General features: G+C 52.5%; 1 protein-coding gene across 2 annotated transcripts; it reads left to right on the top strand.

Annotated features, from left to right (window-relative positions):
- The first annotated feature begins 70 nt into the window (after nt 1-70).
- Nucleotides 71-21,043, top strand: HAPLN2 (hyaluronan and proteoglycan link protein 2). 2 transcript variants are annotated; one of them, XM_054011107.1, is made up of 7 exons: nt 71-169; nt 13,515-13,559; nt 14,767-14,880; nt 16,727-17,080; nt 18,191-18,307; nt 19,096-19,281; nt 19,595-21,043. In XM_054011107.1, exons 1-7 carry the CDS (start codon nt 124-126, stop codon nt 19,876-19,878), a joined length of 1,146 nt encoding a protein of 381 aa, XP_053867082.1. In that variant the 5' UTR covers nt 71-123; the 3' UTR covers nt 19,879-21,043. The 2 variants fall into 2 exon arrangements, with proteins under 2 accessions (XP_053867082.1, XP_053867083.1); XM_054011108.1 differs by lacking the exon at nt 71-169 and adding an exon at nt 11,110-11,259.
- Nucleotides 21,044-21,697: the final 654 nt, after the last annotated feature.

Here is a 21,697-nt window from a genome sequence, read left to right as displayed (position 1 = left end):
GAGTTGCCAGCTGGGTCCCACCCACTGAAACACAGCGCAGCTCCAGAGGGTGAGAAAACATTTGCTCATGTCTCCCTTGCTGCATGCTTGCAAGCAACTGTCTGTTTAGGCAGGAACAGAGGAATGTGGAGAGCCGGCTTCGCCAATGGCTCAGTGACTGAGGCACCAGGTATGGATTCCTAGGGCCAAATCCCTGGTTGAGGTAAATCAGTTGTCACTCCATGGCGGTCAATGGAGCTAAATCGCTTTACACCCGCTGAGGATCTGGCCCATTGCGTCACATCATCATGCCAGCAGCGGAGTCAGCTTGTTGTGATTCAGAGACCAATTAAATGAATTCAGCACAACTGTTGCATGTGGGTGACCATTTAAATGCAAGTCCTAGCACTGGAATGGGGCTAGGGAGAAATGGATTCCGTTAGACTGTAGATTAGATTGGATGGATTAGGTTATAGAACGGATAGACTGGGTTAGATTAATAATACAGTACCTACCTCCCAGGAGTGCTGTGAAGATAAATCCATTAGAGACTGTGAAGCAATTTAAGACCTGCTGGTGAAAAACATTATACAAGAGCCGGGTGGTTATATTGTTATCTCATGCTTTTCATCAGTAGATCTGAAAGCACTTTACAAAGGAGGTCTGTAGCACTTATCATCATTTTATAGACAGGGAAACTGAGGCACAAAAAGGTGAAGTAACCTTGGGCAAATCACTCAGCAGGCCAATAGTAGACCCAAGACTAGACTCCAGTTTTCCAAATTGGGCTCCTTTGTGCTATCCATTGATATAGAGAGTAGATGAATTGAATTAGAATAGAAAAGAGATGAATTAGATTATATTTAGTTAAATGGATTGGTTTAGATTATGGATTAGATTGATTAAATTTGGTATTGGACGTATTTATTTGGGCTAGTGTCCACAGTGTGCTAATTTCTAGTGATTCAAGATTGAAGAGATTAGATGCATAACTTTATGAACCCGATGGATTAGATTATAGATTAGATGGATTAGGTCAGACACAGGTGATAAATTGGTTTCTATTATTATGGAGGTGTCGATCATGACTCCACAATCAAAACTGAATTGTTTATTGCCTTTAAAGGGAACTTTCAACCTTTTTACCTTTATATTTACAGCGCTTACTCTTTGAGCACAGAATTAATTTTCTGAGAATTTACAAAGAAATACATTTGTTAGTTTATTAGTGTAAATTGACCCAAATCTAGATCCTGGAAGAAATTTAGTATCTGTTGGTCCTGTTTTTTGGCCCAAACGTTGTTAACAACAGAATAACACAGGCACTTGAGTATATTAACTGGGTGAATTGGATAAATTAGTTTGTAATTCATCTGAATTGTTGTATCGAATTTTTATGACTAGACAGACTACAGGCAGGCTCAGATCAGGTAACTCTTAAGGAGGTTCCATTGTCAGATAAGGTAGTTCAACCAATCACCACACTTCCTCAAAAGCTAATTTGCATGCAACAACTCTATTGGTTGTAATGATCCACCAGTATGGGACCGGTCAGTTGTGTCAAGAGTTCTCATTGGTAGGTTGCTTGACATGCACAGTTTAGGGCACTCAGTCTTAACATCGTTCCATAATGATGTTACGAGGGAACAAAATATAGGAAAAAGTAAATGTGTATTTAAAAATCAGTTGTATCTAATTTAGGACCAAAATTATTTAAAAAGTCTTAATTGTAATCATATGTTTATTGCACGATGTCACGGCAGGGCAGAGTTAAGGTTGTTTGGGTAACTTTATTGTACATTTCTTACTATAAAATCTACATTTCTTTTAAATGTACCTTTAACTCTGAATTTCCTGGATTTACAGTGTGTAGTTTTGGGATACTTATAACATATCTGAAATGCCTTTTAGCTTTTAAATTACTGACACATACTCTCAACCTTAACTCAATTGTAAAGTACTTTTTTCTCTAGATTCAATGGATCTGGGTAGATATGAGATTAGATGGATTGGACTGTAGAACAGTGCTAGGTGAAAAATGAATGTTTTGATTTGCTGGCAATTCTGAAAAATCCCCCTGCACCCCCCAAAATGTTTTGGATTAAACTGAAAACAAAAATTTTGAAATTTTCAGAGCATTGAAAAGTTTTTTTTTTTTTTTTAAACAGATTTAAAAAAGTTTTGCTTTTGAGTAGCGAATTTGAACAAAATTTCTCAACAGAAAGTGATCTCAAACCAAAAAAATCAGTCTCATTTTCAAAAATGTCATCAAAACAAAATGTTTTGATCTTTTCTGAATATTGTTTGTTTTTTATTAAAAACAAATGATTTGGTGAATTCGTTGTGAATTCCCAAAACATTTAGGTGTCATAGAATCAGCAATTTTCACCGAAAAAAAGTTTGAACCGAAAATTTTTGCCCAATTCCAGGTTGTCAGTTAGCTGAAAAGGAGAGAAAGTTTTGTCTCCCAGCTGGGGGCAGAGAAGCTGCGTCAGCGTGTACTGTTTATAAATTCTATGCTCCTAATAAAGCTTGTACTGTTTATAAATTCTTTCACACATCTCTATGGGCAGGCAGTGGGTGTGGGGAACAGAGAGTGTGATTTCATTTTTTTTCTCTGCATCTGCATTTGCTGAGAGGTGTTTGTAACATACAGAGACAGTGCGAAATCCAAGACTTGAGAAAGCAGAGGAGGAGAAGTGAACTGACGCTGAATAAACTAAAACAGCCTTTTGGAAAGTGACGTGGATAAATTTTGTTAATTTTAAAGGCACTGAGTCAGATTCTGATCTCCATTACACCAGTGTCATTCCACTGAAGTTAACGGGAGTTACTCTAGTTTTCTGCAGTGTAAGAGATCGAAATCTGTCTCTCAAAAGGAAGTGGAATGAACATGTCTGCTGCTTGCCCATTAGTCACTCTGCTTGGGTGTTGTATACTTTTCCTTAGCCTGCGTAGGTCTTAGGATGGCCCAATGGTTGGGGCAATCGCCTAGAAACAGTGGCATGTTCCCCCTCTGGCTCCTACATGGAGGAGGAGCCAGGTGGCTCTGCGCACTGCCCTGTCCACAGGCACCGCCCCCGCAGCTCCCATTGGCTGCAGTTCCCAGCCAATGGGAGCTGCGGGGGCGGCACCTGGAGTGGGGGCAGCATGTGGAGCCCCCTGGTTGCCCCTATGCGTAGGAGCTGGAGGGGGGACGTGCCACTGCTTCTAGGAGCCGTGCAAAGTGGAGCAAGACCCTGACCCCACTCCCCGGCTGGAGCTCAAGGGCCAGATTAAAACGTCTGGAGGGCTGGATGTGGCCCGTGGGCCGTCATTTGCCCACCCCTGAGTTAAAGACTCTTTTCCACAAACTACCTGGCAGCTGTTAAACTAAAGCTGAGTTCACCCCACACGCTGCTCAGGGCAGAATTTCACTGTGACCTGGCCAGTTGAGGAAATATGTGTTCCCAGATGTAGTCACATTGCTCCAGATACTCTCAAACGCGGGAGGCCCTTTTACACCGCCAGAGAGGCGTAAAGGGGCCCAAGCATAAATGAGAATCTGGCTTCTTACCCCTGCCGGTTGACACAGATAAAACTCAAGTGACCTCAAACAAAGCAATAACCCAATTAATCATTAAACCCAAAGATTTCAATCCCTTTATCTTCATGCCTCATCTGTTTTTTTAAGCCAATCAAAACATTATGCAATCAACAAACGGGGTTCTTTAATGAGATCTAGCCCTAGAGAGGGCTGCTTATGTAATGCAAACATTGGTCCTGGTTCACATTTACCCGGAGGTGCCTTAGTGGCGTAAAGGGGACTTAAAGTGGTCATAAATTACATTTACGCTCCTCTAAGGTTGTTTTTGGGCCGCCAGAGTGGTGTAAGGGAGTCCCAGTGTAAATCCTCTCCTTCGTTTGCCTTCTCGCGTATTGGCCCAGATCCTCAACTGGGGTAAATCAGTGTCGTGCTGAAGCTGGGGATCTGGCCCATGGAGCGAAAGTGGTTGCTTATTTTCGGCTGAGCAGGGAGGAATCAGTTGAGTTTTGTCCGGTTCTGATGCCCGTGTTTGGCTAGAACTTAAAGAAACTGGAAAGGGCTGGAGAGCGTTACCAGACTTGTGATGGGACCAGGAGCCCTTCAGTTCTAGGTCGCTGGTTTCAGTTCATTTCCTGCTGGTAAAAGTCACCCTGAGCTGGTGGGACCGTAGAAAATGAGCAGGTGGGTCTCAGCCCAGTTCCCAGCGGAGAGGTGTCTGCATTGCAAAAGTAACCGCCTGGCTGGCAGGCTCCTGGAGAGACCAAGGGTTGAATGGATTGTGAAGAGTGCATCGTGCCCTCCGAGGCGAGCCCTGCAGGGGAAAGATGAGGGGTATAGGGAGGAACTTTACCTGCTCTTGGGGAAAGAGAAGGCTCCATTTTTCTGGGCTGCCCCATTCACCAGAGCTCAATTCAATGCAAAGAATTCAGAGAAACTCGTGGGAGGATAGACCCTTCGCCCATTTCTCTTGTCCCCTTAAAAAATAAGGGGGGAGGGTAGATCCTGCTGTAAATCCATGTCCCGCCACTGACTGATTTGCACCACACTGAATTTTGGTTTACACCAGCTAAGGATCTGACCCTATATTTGGACCCAAATCACCATGTAGCCCAACCACTGGGCAGATGAGTTGCGGCCAGTTCTCAGCAATGCTAAGGGGCCGCTCTGGCAGCACAAAGTAGCCTTAATATGGGCACAAAAGGGGCCTTTTAAGGACTCTTCCCCCCCCCCCCGGCACTGGGGGCCTCCCCAGCTGGTGTGGAGGCAGCGAGAGGGCCCTGCTCCCAGATGCTGGCATAGTGGGTGGATCACACTCCTCTACAGCTGTGCTTCTCAAGAGACAGAGCGACCCATGAGGAGCAGAGCATAAGTTTGGGCAGCCCCAACGCTGCTCTAAGTTACGCCAGGCGGGGCTCTGCATGGCCTCAGAATATGGGGAACACAAAGGTGGCTTAAAGCAGCTATCCTTGCCCCAAGTGTAGAAACAGAGGCTGAGGCTTCAAAGGTATTTAGGTTCCTGACTTCTGCTGAAATCAATGCAAGTTAGGAGCCTAAATTCCTTTTGGGCAGCTTGTCCATAGTGGCTTAGAATCAGTGGGCCTCCTCTGAGGTCCTCTTGTAGCCCAGAATAAAAGATATCAAGTCTATTTGGAATATAGAGGTGAAATATAACATATACGTATAAATTAATGTCGTAACGCAGAGTCTCAGGCCTGTAAGATATTCGGCTTAGCCACACAAGGCCTGAACGAGGTTGACACGACTGGTTCACCATGTTCACCAAGCCGCTAGTTCACCAAGATCACTAGTGCACCCTGTAGCCGTAAATTGCCAAGATTACAGGACAAGCCGTGCTAATTGCTGATGTTTTAGAAAAGATGTCGCAATGTATCTGTTAATATGGCAAAGATGACTGGTAGAAACGTCTTGGGGAATTTTAGCTCGGCCACACGTCACTATGGCAACTGTGTTAATGAGTGAAAAGGGAACTAACGAGGGAGCATATGAAAAAGGGGGCACCCCTAATCTAGTCGGGGGAGGAAGTCCGGACAAGGGGAAAAGGGTTGGAATACTTACGGGTAGGTCTGAGCGTTAGCAGGTGAAAGTGGAACTCAGGATAAAGATGTTGGCCTGCCCGTGGAAAACACGTCGGGAGGCACTAGCATTATGATGAAGATGATGATGAAGAAAATAGTGACTGACGCTCCAGGTGGCCCCAGCAGGAGATGTGAATGATGCTAGTCATAGGGCTAAACACCCTGCACTCTCTCCATGTCTGCTGTTGGATTTCAGCAAAAAGAACAGGAGTGCTTGTGGCACCTTAGAGACTAACAAATTTATTCGAGCATGAGCTTTCGTGGGCTAAAACCCACTTCATCAGATGCATGCAGTGGAAAATACAGTAGGAAGATAGATAGATACAGAGAACATGAAAAAATGGGTGTTGCCATACCAACTCTAACGAGACTAATCGAATAAGGTGGGCTACTAGCAGGAGACAAAAAACTTCCGTAGTGATAATCAGGGTGGCCCATTTCAAACTGTTGACAAGAAGGCGTGAGTAACACTAGGGCGGAAATTAGCATGGGGAAATCGTTTCGTTTGTGTAATGACCCATCCACTCCCAGTCTTTATTCAAGCCTAATTTAATGGTGTCCAGTTTGCGAATTAATTCCAGTTCTGCAGTTTCTCATTGGAGTCTGTTTTTGAAGTTTTTTTGTTGAATAATTGCGACTTTTAGGTCTGTAATATTGTGACCAGGGAGGTTGAAGTGTTCTCCTACTGGTTTTTGAATGTTATAATTCTCGACGACTGATTTGTGTCCATTTCCATTTGCTCCAGGGACTTGTGATAAATTGCAGCTGTTCCCTGTGCGTTCCCACGGCCTCTCCTTGTAATGATACTGATCATAATAGTCTTGACGCTGTAGCCCTCAGCTGACCGATCCTTGGCTGACCCTCTGCAGTCTAAGAGATCAATCAATAATCAATACATCAGCCCATCAATAAGGCCACTCTCCGGTCAACCAGCAGAGTCGGGTCACTCTGGTGCAAAGCCATGACCATCTGAGGCCGCTCCGTTCAGCACGGTCTGGTTACAGCAAGACTTGCCCTCCCCTCTCCTGGCTAAAAAGCACATTTGTTCTGTCCCGAGTGCCGTTAATGGTGCTGTCACATTCTTCAGGTGTGGGTCAAATAGATCCAGGGGACTCATTTACCTGCCCCCCCCCATCCCTTTTAGGACAGCACATGGCCGGAGTGACCCCCCCCCCCACTAACTTTGGCCCTGGTTTCAAGGACCCAGATCCTCAGCTGGCGTAAATCAGCACAGATCCCTTAGTTTCGTGCCAGTTTATCCCAGCTGAAGATCAGGGTCATTGCTTAGCTGCCGATTGCCAGCTCTGACCGCGCCGGCGTGCAAAGAAGTGAGTTTGTGTGGAAAAGTAGGAACCAGGAGATCTGGGTTTGATCTGCCACAGACTTCAGTTGTGCAAGTCATTTCATCTCCCCGTGCCTCAGTACCCCCAGGGCCGGCTCTGGCTTTTTTTGCCACCCCAGGCAAAAAAGCCTCCCGCCGGCCCCCGCCCCCTGGTGGGGAGCGTGGCAGGGGAGGGTGCCAAGCCCAGCCAGGGCCCTGCTTTCCCCGACCGGCTGGAGCGCCGGGGGGAGGGCGGTGAGCCCGGCTGGGGCCCCGCTCTCCCCGGCCAGCCGGAGCGCCGGGGGGAAGGCAGTGAGCCGGCTGGGGCCCCGCTCTCCCTGGGTGAGCGCCGCCCCCCTCCAGATGCCGCCCCAAGCACATGCTTGGTAGGCTGGTGCCTGGAGCCGGCCCTGAGTACCCCACTCCTAACATGGGGCTAGCAGCAACTCAAAGAAGCGCCAAGCAGATGCATTCAGTGATGTTGCGGGGGGTTATGTGGCTAGGGGCTGGATAAGCAGCTAGATTTTTCTGGAGGAAAACGGCTGTTTTGTTGAAACTGAAATTTCTGAGGGAAGCCTCCATTTTCACCAACGTTTTTCAAAAAAAGACCCCGAAAAACGCTTTTTCTTCCCCTAGTTTTCGGCATCCGGTTCCTTTGTACGGCCTGGCAGCACGAAAGGGCCTTAAGGTGGGCGTGACTGTGAATTGCAATGGCTGGTCGGTGTAAAGGGGGCGTTCGAGCCAGCGAGAGTGAGGCCCGGAGACTTGTTTTCATCCGGGCCGCAGGGGAAGCTTGTTTTCGGTGGAGTGCGTGTCACGGAGAGGCCAGGATCGCTTTGTCCCCTGCTGCCAGAGACAAACTGCCTCTTATCTTGTGTTTCATCAGAGATGTACATTTCCTTCTTCCCTAGCGATGGATCTTCGGGGCAGGGGTACCGGGGGGGGGAGGGGGGGGCAGAGGGAGGTGCTGAATGAAAAGGCCCAGTTCCGTGCCGCGTCCCCAGAACACAGCCTCATTGTGTCCCCGTTGTTTTTTTTCCACATCTCCTTTCAGAGACAGACGATCATTCCCAGCCTTAGCCGGAGGAGAGTGGGGGGGGGGGGGGCGGGTGTCGTGACCAAGGGCCCGATCCCAAGCCTGGAGAAACGAATGGGGAGCCTTTCCATCGACTTCAGCGGCCTCAGGATCAGGCCCCGGCCAAAATGAGGCAGGTACGTTACCGAAGCGGAGCTACGCGTCCCCGACGGGGCTGGTTTGAGACCTTGGGACTATAGGCCTGTGTGTGTGTGGAGGGGTGTGAACGCAGTTTGGGGGGTGGGATCCCCAGCTACCACCCCCATCTCTCCAGAGAGGAGAGGGCGGGACCACTGCTTCCGTTTCGGAGAGGACCAGGGAGCTGCGTGCCGCTGCTGCTGTAATGGGCCAGAACCAGATTACGGAGTCTAGCATTGGCATCTCTAACGTACAAAAACCCAGGACGCTCCTGAGCCCGTAAAACCGGACATCTGGCAGTGGCAGCGTGTACTGAGCCACCCTGACACATTTCCCAGGACGGCTGCCTTGAAAAACGGGCGATCCAGGTGGCAGCACTACTGGGGGCTGTGCCGCGGTGGGGACCTGTGTCAGAGTACGCCTAGGACCCCGGATTGCCCTCGCCCAGCTCTGCCCATTCCCGAGCGCCTCTCTTTTGGGCTAATGCGGGATTTCGGCCTTTAGAAGACCCTGGCCTGTTCTTCCAAAAGTCACTAGTGATTTCCAGTGCCCCGCTGAGACACACGAAAGAGGCCTGGTTTTCAGAGTACGGGTCCTCACAGCGTCTTATTTGGGCCGTCCCCAAAAAGGGAGCCACCCAAATCACTCGTCACCTTTGAAAATCCTGGAGTAGGTGGAACGAGGAAAGGCCTGTAGCGCTGACCAGCACTTTAGTCCTGTAAATTACACAAACATTTCGGAGTTATGGAAGACTGGTTTTGTGCTGCTGTATTTAACCTTTTTTTTTTTTAATTTTTCAAAATTATTTGTGAACATTTTTTTTAATCCGGCTTTTTGCCCCCCTCCCCCGTCAAATAAAACTTTTGACCTTGTGATTTTCAAAAGACTTAATTTTTTTTCAACATCTCCCGGTGGCACTAAGCTGAGGGAAACAACCAAACCCCAAACAGAACGCAGCGCCTGCCCCGCCCCAAACCGTGAGCAAAACCACAGGACTATGATGGGATAGCCCAATTTTGGCAATGAATTGATCTTTGACTACTAGCGGTGAATATGCCCAGTGGCTTGTGATGGGATGTCAGATGGGGTGGGATCTGAGTTACTACAGAGAATTCTTTCCTGGGTGTCTGGCTAGTGAGTCTTGCCCACATGCTCAGGGTTTCGCCATATTTGGGGTGGGGAAGGAATTTTCCTCCAGGGCAGATTGGCAGAGGCCCTGGGGGGTTTTTCGTCTTCCTCTGCAGCGTGGAACGGGGTCACTTGCTGGAGGATTCTCTGCACCTTGAAGCCTTTAAACCACGATTTGAGGACTTCAATAACTCAGGCATAGGTCAGGGGTTTGTTACAGGAGGGGGCGGGCGAGATTCTGTGGCCTGCGTTGTGCAGGAGGTCAGACTAGACGATCATAATGGTCCCTTCTGACCTTAAAGTCTATGAGTCTAGGAGCGACTGTTTGCTTGGAAAGATGGGGCGCTCTTGGGGGCAGAGAACGGCTCTTTGTTCTGTGTCTATACAGGCCCTGGTGCCCTTTCCTCGAGTCTCTGCTGCTTCTGGCCTTGGATCAAGTCTCCAGCGTCCTCCCCAGTACGGATGCTGCCATGTAGCATCCTGCTGTGTTTCTAGCAGTGCCGGGCTTGAGATGCCTTGAGGTCAACGGGCCAATTCGCCAGCTGGTGTAGCTCCAGTGAAGTCAATGGGAGCTGTACCAGTTTATACCAGTTGGGAAGCTGGGACCACTAGCAGTAGATCCAGGTGGAGCACTGTTGCCGCTGAATAGGAACCTAGATAGGCAGATGCTCTGTGATCTCCCAGGCTTGCCTGCTGGTTGGGTTCCTTCCTCAGGACTGCTCAGCCCACACCCTAGATCCTCTTATCGCCGAGACCCACTCCCACCTCTTTTATACCCAGTCAGGTTAACCACCCCCCTGCACCAGAGAATCATCGGAATCCGTTCACCTTTTCCCATATGGAGCAACCTTTGCTAACAGATTGTGGGGGCTGTTTCAAGCAAACACTGCCGGTCCGTGTTTGGCGGGTTGGAGGAGTTGCGGGGAGAAGACCGGTTAATTTGCAGGCCTACAGTAGCATTTTGGGGATGATCCGCTCTCATGCTTCAGGGGATCAGCTGATCAGTACAGCGATCAGGAAGGGGATTCCAACAACCAATGTGACAATACTGCACTGTCAACCTGGTGCAATAGGGAAGGTTCCTCCTTTAATTGAAGCCATTGGATTTTGGCTGCTGGAAGGGACTATGGCCTGATGCATTGTGGGAAAATCTACTTTCCCTGGAGGAAAGTGAGTTTAGAGCATATTCGAAGGACCTGATCCCAAGCCCCTGGAAGTGAATGGGAGTCTTTCCACTGGCTTTGGCTGTGGTTCGGAGGAGATGTGGGTCTGAATGGTGTTGACATCTACTCTGAATTCCCCCGACTCTGCGGCTGCATATAAAGATGGGCTTGTTTGCTGGGGCCGCTCTGTTCTGCTGAGCAGAACAATAAAGGGAAAGATGCTCACAATGGGAAATTGTGCATCCTCCTTGCTTGTGAAAGGGGAAAAGACAGACACACCAACTGTTTACTGGTCCTTGGCCGGAGGGAGGGATTGAGAGAGAGACAGAGGGAAAAGGAGATACAGCCACCACCCGGACAATTCTGATGCTGTCCAAAGAGCACAAAGACTAGATCCTCAGAAGCAAAACTCATTCTCTGGTTATTTGATTTCCTCTCCCAGCGCAGGCAGGCCTCTCGCAGTCCCCGATGCCCGATGCCAGCGGACGTATCCGCTAGCCGTGGAAGGAGCCAGGAGCCGCCTCTTCCAATGAACCCCAACGGCACTGGAGCAGCAAGTTTGGTCTTTCCGTTCCTCTCCCGTCCAACAATGGGACGTTTGTGACGGAGCCGGGACCGGATTTTTGCGAGCGTGCGTCATGCCAGATGCATAACGGGGTGCTGAGTCACCCCCGGGCCAGCAGTCTGGCCCAGGTGGGCGTGCAGCAGCAGGTGGTGGAGGAGAGCTCTCAAAGGATCGCTTTGTTTTTTCCCCGCCCGGTTTGGAGGGGTGCGGTGGGTTGGCGGAGGATTTCCCTGTGAACGTAGAAGGTACGGGACTGGACCCGGAGCTGGTACGTAGAGCCCTGCAAATCCACGGCTATCTGCTTTATATCCACAGATGCCTGCATCCCCAGACGCGGGTGCATTGTTTACCACCTTTGGGGATCAGCCGCAGATCCAAATTTTTGTATCCACGCAGGGTTCTAACAGTGAGAGAGGGGGCTGGGGCAGATGCATATAAAAGGTGGAGGGTGGGTCAGATACAAGTTCATTACCGCGGATGTAGTTTGGGTGCAGATCCAAATTTTGTGTGTCCGCGCAGGGCTCTACTGGTAGGGAGTCTTTTACCATTAAAACGCGGCTCGTTGGCGTCTTCCCCCCATTCTCCACCTACCAGACTTGGTGGGTGGGAAGCTCAGGACCTCTGCCTTGCAGCAGCATGGTGGGGTAGAGGGTTCTGCCCAGTGGGGAGGAGGGTCCCAGGGCTTCTGCCCAGTCGGATGCATCTGCTGGGGCTTGGGGCTTCAGCAGGAGTGGGGCTGAAGCCCCGAGCCCCGGCAGGTGCTCCCTGGCTCTCGAATGTCTAAAGATTCTCGTATGTGGCTCGGAGGGTCAGTACGTTTGGCCACCCCTGGTCTAGTGGATTCCAGGAACGTTAACCCCCTAGAGAATCAACCCATATGAAAGCCACAGGACGATGCAATTTGTGTTACCCTTTGGTAGGAACGACCTAGACAAACAGATCGAGTGCATCTTGTAGAGGACGATGGGTTGTAGGGAGCCAGACCTCGTAGAGTTAGTGTAGAGCTGGAGGTTTGGCAGGGTAGGGAGACGCTCTATAGAGACCGTGTTTTTAATCCTCCATTGCCTTGCACCTTCTGCTGTCATTCCCACCCGTTCCATACGGGGTGCAAATTACGTGTGCACCGATCCACTGGCGGTTTGCACCCACTTTGCACGGATCTCCATGACTGCGCAAGGTGCAGGAGAATTGGGGCCATGGGTCAGAGGAGGGGGCCAAAAAGTGGAGGGTGGGGAAGGAGGCAGCAGGACAGCTCCTTGCATCGTGGGACTCCGGTCCATGACTGGGTCGCCTACCAGATGATGATGATAACTAATAAACCATAGTGCGAAGAGCCCAGACTGAAATCCTGGCTCCACTGACGTCGGTAGCAAAATCCCTGTTGATTTCACCCCCAGGACTTCTGGATTCAGTCCCCAGCTCCGGCCTCTTCTTGTGTAAAATTAGGGTGTCACTTAGCCTCTTCGTGCTGTAGTTTTGCTGTCTGTAAAATAGGCGCTGCTAATACCCCAGTATGGGACCAGGGGCAGCTTTTAAATGACCCTAAGAAAAAGAGGTGCCTAAATCCCATTGGCGGTCAGCGGCATTGGCCCACCTCTGGCCTCTTTGAAAAGCCACAAGGCTTAACTTATTTATGTTTGTAAAGTGCTTTGGCATCTTTGCATGGGAAGATGCTAGAGATGTGCAAAGTACTTGTTTATTAGTGGAAGCATCCGTAGCCATGTTATTGGGGTTAATTTGGGGCAAAGAGGGATCTGGAAGCAGAAGCAGAATCTGGGGCAAGGTTCAGAAATCTCTTGGGACGCTGCATGAACCCTGTGTTGGAACTAGAGCCGGGTGAAGAACTGATCTCCGGCCACGTCGAAAAACTGGGGCGGGTCCGAATTGATTCGGATCAAACAAAACATTTCATCCGCCAGCCTTTTTAAATGTTTTTTTAAATAAATAAATGTCCACACAACATTGTTTTGAACTGAAAAAAATCAAATGGCGCAGATTTGTAAAAAAAAAAAAAAAAAAAAAAAATTCTTACGACCAAAACAAATTCAGCGAATTCAACACCACTCTATGAAATGGTTTGGTTGACCCAAATTTGCGTTTTCTGGCGCAAAAAAGTTGGCTGAAAATTTTTCCCCAGTTCTAGTTGGAACCAATCTCCTCGCAAGGTCCTGCCGAGATGTCTGGGACAGCTCGGGGAAGCATCCAACAACCCACTGAGCTCTGTCCGGCCCTAGAACAAGCTGGGGATCCGGGAGGTAGTGGACGCAGACCATGGACACCTTGTATGGCTGGTCTGGCCACCTGGCATTGATGGGCAGTGGGCGAACCTCAGGCATACGGCGATCATGGTGAAGCCCATTCTGGGTTTGGTTTGAGCTTTGGATGGGCGTACGCGTTGGTTCCTGTTTCACCCGGACTGGGTCAGCCTGCCTTGGCAGCCCTTGCTCTTCATAGGCAAAGCCAAAGGGAAGGGGGGTGGTGAACCAATGGGCCAGCTGCATTGAATCCCATTTCTCTCCACAGCACTGGTGTCAGAAGTGGCCGGAGACCCCCTGGGAGCTCGACCAAGTGAGTATTAGAGAGAAACCCGAATCCTGGGGTTAACAATTATTATTACAGCGATGACCCGTTGTGGGGAGCCAGAGCCCCACAGCGCTAGGCGCTGTACCAGCCAATAACACGAAGGGTCAAACTATGGTCCGTTCTACTCGACCCAGCACGACAGGTGATATCCCCTTGATCTCCTGCAGCACTGAAATTCAGTAAAGACATGTGCAAAGTACTTCACTTAGGAAGGAAAACTCAAACGCACGACCACGAAACGGGGAATAACTCATGAGCCGGCCGTATTGCTGGAAGGGATTTGGGTGGATGACAAATTGAATGTGAGTCAACAATGTGACACCGTTGCAAAAAAAAAAAAGGCTAATATCCTTCTGGGGTGTATTAACAAGAGCGTTGTATGTTAGGCACAGAAGATAATTGTCCGATTGGTGAGGTCTCGGTTGGAGTATGTGTCCAATTCTCAGCCTCATGCTTTAAGAAAGATGGAGATAAGTTGGAGAAAGTTCAGAAGAGAGCAACAAGAATGACAAAAGGTTTAGAGAACCCGACCTGTGAGGAAAGGTTAAAAAATTTGGGGCATGTTTAGTCTTGAGAAAAGAAGACTGAGCGGGGACCTGAGAACAGTCTTCAAATATGTTAAGGGCTGTTATAAAGAGGACAGTGATCAGTTGTTCTCCTTGTCCACTAAAGATAGGACAGGAAGTAAGGCGCTTAATCTGCAGCAAAGGAAATTTAGGTGAGATATTAGGAAAAACTTTCTCAGGGGGGTTAGGCTCTGGAACAGGCATCCAAGGGAGGTTGTGAAATCCCCGTCGCTGGAGGGTTGTCAGAACAGGTTGGACAAACCCCTGTCAGGGATGGTCTTGGTTTACTTGGTCCTGCCTCAGCGCGGGGGACTGGACTTGACGACCTTTCGAGTTCCCTTCCAGCCCTACATTGCTGTGACTATATGAGTGGGGAGAGAAGCCGGATTGTCCAGTGGTTAGGGTGCTAGCCAGAGAGCTGGATACAGTTCCCTGTTCTGCCACGCACTCCCTGTGAGCAAACTCTCCTGCTGTTTGCAACAGCTCCCCCGAAACGAAACTTCATCGCAAACCTCTAACCATGCGGAACTTCTTCAAAAACTCAAGGGGAGCAAAATAACTTGAGACTATGTGGCACAGCGCCACCTGGTGAGCCTTGCTAGAACAAAACATCATTCCTTTTTCAGGCACGTTCCTGGCCCCACATCTAAGTATGCACCCGCTGCTGCTGCTGGCTTCACTCTGCCTCTCTTCTCTGCCAGCTGCTTTAACTATTTATCAGAAGGCAACTGGGGGTCCAGGTGGGTGACCATGATCTCTTCCTCCCAACGAATCCCCCCTTCCCCTTTCCAGAATGGGGCAGTTTGGCTCTTGCCCTAGTCCCCACCCGTCGGCATCCCCTCTGAGCCCCAACCTGCCGCAGTTTAAAGCTGAGGTGCGTGGTCGCAGACCCCCGGGGGAGGACGGGAATAGCAGGAGGCCGGTTTGAGGTGTGTGCTGGGCGCCCGGGGCTGGAACAGTAAGGGAGGCGACACGCTGGGGTTGAGTGGCCTCAGCAGAGGGGCAGGGGAAGGGAACCGGGACTGTAAGAGGCAAATCAGGCCCCCAATGCAGCAGCAGTGCAGGTGGAAGGGGAACTCCGGACTGGGAGAGCAGGGTGGGGCTGCAGGTCAGGAGTGAGGGGCATCGGGGGTGCTGGGGGGGAGCTCAGGGCTGGAATAGCAGGGTGGGGCTGCGGGTCAGGAGTGAGGGGCATCGTGGGCGCTGGGGGGGAGCTCAGGGCTGGAATAGCAGGGTGGGGCTGCGGGTCAGGACTGAGGGGCATCGGGGGTGCTGGAAGGGGGGAGCTCAGAGCTGGAATAGCAGGGTGGGGCTGCAGGTCGGGTCTGAGGGGCATCGGGGGCGCTAGGGGAGAGCTCAGGGCTGGAATAGCAGGGTGGGGCTGCGGGTCGGGACTGAGGGGCATCGGGGGTGCTGGAAGGGGGGAGCTCAGAGCTGGAATAGCAGGGTGGGGCTGTGGGTCGGGTCTGAGGGGCATCGGGGGTGCTGGAAGGGGGGAGCTCAGAGCTGGAATAGCAGGGTGGGGCTGCGGGTCGGGACTGAGGGGCATCGGGAGCGCTGGGGGGGAGCTCAGGGCTGGAATAGCAGGGTGGGGCTGCGGGTCAGGAGTGGGGGGCATCGGGGGTACTGGAAGGGGGGAGCTCAGGGCTGGAATAGCAGGGTGGGGCTGCAGGTCAGGAGTGAGGGGCATCAGGGGCGCTGGGGGGGGGAGCACAGGGCTGGAATAGCAGGGTGGGGCTGCGGGTCGGGACTGAGGGGCATCGGGGGCGCTGGGGGGGAGCTCAGGGCTGGAATAGCAGGGTGGGGCTGCGGGTCAGGAGTGGGGGGCATCGGGGGCGCTGGGGGGAGCTCAGGGCTGGAATAGCAGGGTGGGGCTGCGGGTCGGGACTGAGGGGCATCGGGGGCGCTGGGGGGGAGCTCAGGGCTGGAATAGCAGGGTGGGGCTGTGGGTCGGGTCTGAGGGGCATCGGGGGCGCTGGGGGGGAGCTCAGGGCTGGAATAGCAGGGTGGGGCTGCGGGTCAGGAGTGGGGGGCATCGGGGGCGCTGGGGGGAGCTCAGGGCTGGAATAGCAGGGTGCGGCTGCGGGTCGGGACTGAGGGGCATCGGGGGCGCTGGGGGGGAGCTCAGGGCTGGAATAGCAGGGTGGGGCTGTGGGTCGGGTCTGAGGGGCATCGGGGGTGCTGGAAGAGGGGAGCTCAGGGCTGGAATAGCAGGGTGGGGCTGTGGGTCGGGTCTGAGGGGCATCGGGGGTGCTGGAAGAGGGGAGCTCAGGGCTGGAATAGCAGGGTGGGGCTGTGGGTCGGGTCTGAGGGGCATCGGGGGTGCTGGAAGAGGGGAGCTCAGGGCTGGAATAGCAGGGTGGGGCTGCGGGTCGGGACTGAGGGACATCGGGGGCGCTGGGGGGGAGCTCAGGGCTGGAATAGCAGGGTGGGGGTTGCCGTTTGGGATTGAAGGGCATCAGCAGGCAAACAGAGCAGGACTTGGAGGAGAGCCGCGGAGCCGCGATCCTCGAGCGTCTCGGGAGGCCGCAGGCCGAGCAAGGCCGGGGGTTCGACGCGCCTCCCCCTGCCGGTGTCTCCTCACAGCCCCCACCCCGCGCCTGCAGTACCTGCTGGAGCCCCTCCATGAGGTGGTGCACGCCCAGCGCGGCGCCACGGTCACCCTGCCCTGCGTCCTGCGGGCGCGGCCCCCCCACTACAAGGTGAAATGGAGCAAGGTGGAGCCGGCCGAGCTGCCGGAGAACATCATTCTGGTCACCAACGGGCTCCAGCACAAGACCTACGGGCAGCTGGGCGGGCGGGCCCGGCTGAGGCGCGGCCACCGCAACGACGCCTCCCTCACCATCGCCGGGGTGACGCTGGAGGACGAGGGGCGCTACCGCTGCCAGCTGGTCAACGGGCTGGAGGACGAGAGCCTGTCGCTGACGCTGACGCTGGACGGTAAGTCCCGGCTCCCACGGCGGCCTGGGAACAGTCCCCCTCCGGCCAGCAATGGCCCCGTCCTCTTCAGGGGAGAGACCTTCTGCTGATGGGAGCCTCGGGCGTTGGGGGCAGCCATGTCCCCTGGCGGGGGGCTGGAGGAAAAGCGGGGGGAGCCGTGTCCCCTGGCAGGGGGCCCCCAGGGAGAAGCAGCAGGAGCAGCCGTGTCCCCTGAGAGAAGCAGGGGGAGCCATGTCCTTTGGCAGGGTTCCCCGAGGGGGCAGGGGAAGCTGCATCCCCTGGAAGTGGGTCGCCGGGGGGAGATGGGAGAACCTGCATCCCCTGGTGGGAGCCCATGAGGGAAGTGGTTTTAAAAATCTTAGCTCACTTCCCCTCTACCCCCAGCTCCTTCTGAGCGTAGGGGTGAGTTGGGTCCTTCCAGCCATCCCTACGCTCAGTCCAGGGGGTCCCTGCAGCCGTTGCTCCCCAAATCCCTGCTCTGTGACCTTGAGCAAGCCACTGCCCCTCGCTGTGCCTCGGTTCCCCCTCCCACCCTCTGTCTGCTTATTCAGACTGTGAGCTCTACGGGGCAAGGACTGTCTCTTGCTCTGTGTTTCTGATCTCATGTGAGCCTTGGATGCACTGCTGGAAGAGAATAATACCATGGGGGTTCCACAGGGGGCCGGCAGATCTGGCCGAGAAGCGGAATTTCTGTCCCACGGGAAATCCCGACATTTCAAACTTTGTTTTCATTCCGGATCCGGAAAGAAAAGGCGAAATTTTGAAATTCCCCGTGGAACCGAAATTCGGAAGGATTTCGATTCAGAAACTTCAGAACATTTCGGGAACTCTGAAACATGCTAATAGAACACAAAATATCCAATAGTGTGTAGCAATAACTGGGTCGAAACGAGAAACGCGAAGCGAATCGTGTCCACTATTCCCCACGGAAAATGTCGACGAATTCCCACAAATCATTTTGATTTGGACAAAACTACATTTTCCGACGGAAAAGGGTTCTGTCAAAAAATGGTTAAGCAGGGGCAGAGGCCGGCATCCTGCACTGAGATTCCCGATCAACTCTCTGATCCCAGAATACCAGCTCACTCCCTTTCTGTTCCGATCACCCAGGTGTCGTCTTCCCCTACCAGACCAGCCAGGGGCGCTACAGATTCAACTACTTTGAGGCTAAGAGAGCCTGTGAAGAGCAGGACTCCAGGCTGGCCACTTACCAGCAGCTCTACAAAGGTAACCAGCCTCTGTCTGTTTCACCCACCTCCTCTAGCGGCTAATTCCCAGACTTTGCTCTAGATAGAATCATAGAATATCAGGGTTGGAAGGGACCTCAGGAGGTATCTAGTCCAACCCCCTCCTCAAAGCAGGACCAATCCCCAGACAGATTTTTACCCCAGATCCCTAAGTGGCCCCCTCAAGGATTGAACTCACAACCCTGGGTTTAGTAGGCCAATGCTCAAACCACTGAGCTATCCCTCCCCCCAAAGTTTTCAAGGTATGCTTGGAAAAAAAAAAGTTAATCTCTTTATTTATTTAGGATGTTTTAATAGGTTTACAGATCATTGGCATGTAAATATCAGGTTTCAGAGGGGTAGCCCTGTTAGTCTGTATCAGCAAAAACAACGAGGCGTCCTCGTGGCACCTTAGATTAACAAATTTATTTGGGCATAAGCTTTCGTGGGCTACAGCCCACTTCATCGGATGTTACAGAATCGTTACAACAGCCAGCTTTTGTTTAGAGACGCATTACAGAGTAGGATCATCCGATCTGGGAATAGGACCCAGGAGTCCTGGCCCCCAACCCCCTCTCTTCAAACTGCTATGCCACCCCCTGCCATTCCAGAGCTGGGATTAGAACCCATTCCTCTAAGCGCTGGACCACGCTCTCTCCCAGAGGTGGGGATAGACTCCCCTTTGCTCCGCACGATCTGTGGGCCAACGGAGAATCGGGGCCATTATTAAGGTATCCAGTAGCTAGGTTCTGACGCTTGCCCATCCCTTTTTCTCCCGCTAACCCGCAGCGTGGACCGAAGGGCTGGACTGGTGTAATGCAGGCTGGATTCTCGACGGGACCGTCCACTACCCCATTATTAACCCCCGAGAGCCCTGCGGGGGGCGGCTTCTCCTCCCAGGAGTTCGGACCTACGGGGCCAAGGACAAGCAGAAGGACCGGTTCGATGCGTTCTGCTTCACCTCTCCTGTGAGGGGTATGTCCAGAGGGAACGCGGCAGCTCCGTGCGACCGCAGAGTGTAGGGAGACAAGATCAGAGCAAAGACTCGTCTCGTCTGGTACCCCCTCCTGTTCTGGGTCAGCTCACTAGTTCCGTCTGGTGTGGTATCCCCCTCCTCCCTGTCTGGGTCATTCCTTCCAGTAGGCATTGCCCGTGAGCTAGGCAGGGCCTGCTGTCTTCTAGCCAGGCTAGAGGGACCCTTGGCATCTCCGTGGCAGATCCCCACACCACTCAGCGTCCCATGTGACCTTCGCCTTGACACCCTCCCCTTCCCTCTCTCTCTCCCCAGGCCAGGTCTATTTCATCCAGGGCCACCTGAGCTTCAAAGAGGCAGGGCAGGCTTGCCGCAACCAAGGGGCCACCATCGCCAACGTCGGGCAGCTGTACTCCGCCTGGAAATTCTCCCAGCTGGACCGTTGTGACGGGGGCTGGCTGGCGGACGGCAGCGTCCGCTACCCCATCACCACCCCTCGCACCCACTGCGGGGGCCTTCCGGACCCTGGCGTCCGGAGCTTCGGCTTCCCCAACAAGGAGCTTCAGACATATGGGACCTACTGCTTCTCGGTGAAATAGGGATGGCGCGGGGTGATGATGGGATGCCGGGGAGGGGACGGCAGCTCTGCTCTTCGCTGGTTTCCAGCCGCCCTGCGCCTGTCAAGGATCATGAGCTCCGTCTCCCATGCATGTTTCTCTTCCCCAGTGGGTCTCAGGCCGGTTTCCAGCAGCACATAACACTCGCTTGGCCCATCCGCTCATCGTCAGCCTTAGCAGAGAGACCAAGGACTGGATGGGCCATGGAGACCAGAATCCTGTCTCCCGTCCAGAGGTGGCTCCTTCGGGAGCGCTGGCCGGGAGAGGCCGAGAGGCTGCCTGCCCTGTTCTGTGAACAGAGGAATCTGTTCTCTGGAGCCCTGAATATGACACAAAATTCAACCCCTGGGCCAAGGGCCTGTGGGCTACTTAAGCGCTGATGTTTGAGGGCTTAAGTGGTGCACAGGCTGGATTCAGACCCTCTGCCCAGGGGTGACTTCTACCCTTTCGACACAGAGAGCAAGTGAGAATGGAAGCACCAAAGCCCCCAACCTCAGAACTTCTCTGGTCTTCTCCGGGCTTTTGCTCTCCTCGGTTTTGGGTTCCTGCTGTTTAGCTGCCATCTGGAGCAGGGGGGTCGTCAGGAGAAGACAGAATCCATGGGACTCAGTAAGAATCCAGTGTCCTGCTCCCGTGAGGTCGCTGGACCCCTCAGAGGAATAACCAGTAGCTGTAGATTTTTTTGGTTTAGTTTAAGGCTAACGAAGAAATGGCATTTTGTATCCATTGCTCACCTATTTCCAACAGGCGATGGGGTGCCCCTGGAGATAAAAAGCTTCCTGACTCTCCGTATGCTTCCTCGTGCTTGTGGAAATTCACAGCGATAGCAGGGCCACAACTCAGATCCCTCTGCTCTGCAAAGCACAGGTCCCTTGCCACTTGAGCAAAAGGAGCATCTCCTTAATTAGCAGCAATATAGGGGCTATGACACACAGTCGAGCCATTCTGATTCCAGTCCAGCAGAGGGCAGCAGTGCACACAAGCCCCCAGCCGGCTCACTACACTGTGCTCATGAAGGTCTGTCTTTTAACCCCAACACCCCCTGTGAAGAAGCCGTTCAGTGCCAATATGTGAAAGGCTGGAAAGTAATGAGTTTGACTAATTGAGTTTATCCATGTAAATTAATAAAATGATGGTAAACCCACCCCAAAAATAGCTCCTTTGGGGTTTTTGTCCCCCCTGCGTATTAGCCATAGGGTGACACAGTCCAGCCCTCGAGCCAAGGACGTTCAGAGCTAGAAGGCATACGCTGCTCATGTGTCAACCGAAGCACTGTGCCCCCTTCTCTGGAACAGACTCTGTATGTGGACTAGCCACTAGCAAGAGGACAGACTTACCCATGCGGTGGGTGGCAGGTACCTTGTGATATCCAGCTTACGCGCTCCATCGGAGGCCTTGTGACGTTTTTAGGAGAAATTATCCTGCAGCGCGAGAGGTTGCCCAGACTAAGACTTACCCAGAGTTCGGTTAGGGATGGTTTGATCCTTTGCCAGCAGCCTACAGCTGAAAGGTTCTGGCATAGCCCTTACCACCAGGCCCGTTAGCCAGCCAATCCCAGCCACCAGCTCCCCCGAGGGCTTGTCTTCACGCCCGGGCAGCTGCACCACGGTAGCACTTTAGTGAAGACACTACTAAAGACCTGCTCCTGTTGGCGTAGTTAAAACACCTTCCCGAGAGGCTCCATGTACAGGAGAGCGTCATCGCTCTGTCTACGCTGCAGGTTAGAGCAATATAACTACGCCGCTCGGGGGGCGGGGATTTTTCACACGGTTACACCGGTTTACGTTTGCAGCGTAGACCC

The sequence above is a fragment of the Malaclemys terrapin genome, chromosome 21 (assembly GCF_027887155.1).
Source record: "Malaclemys terrapin pileata isolate rMalTer1 chromosome 21, rMalTer1.hap1, whole genome shotgun sequence".
NCBI lineage: Eukaryota > Metazoa > Chordata > Testudines > Emydidae > Malaclemys > Malaclemys terrapin.
The sequence above is the reverse complement of the archived record's forward strand: the minus strand, read 5'-3'. Positions and strand labels throughout refer to the sequence as shown.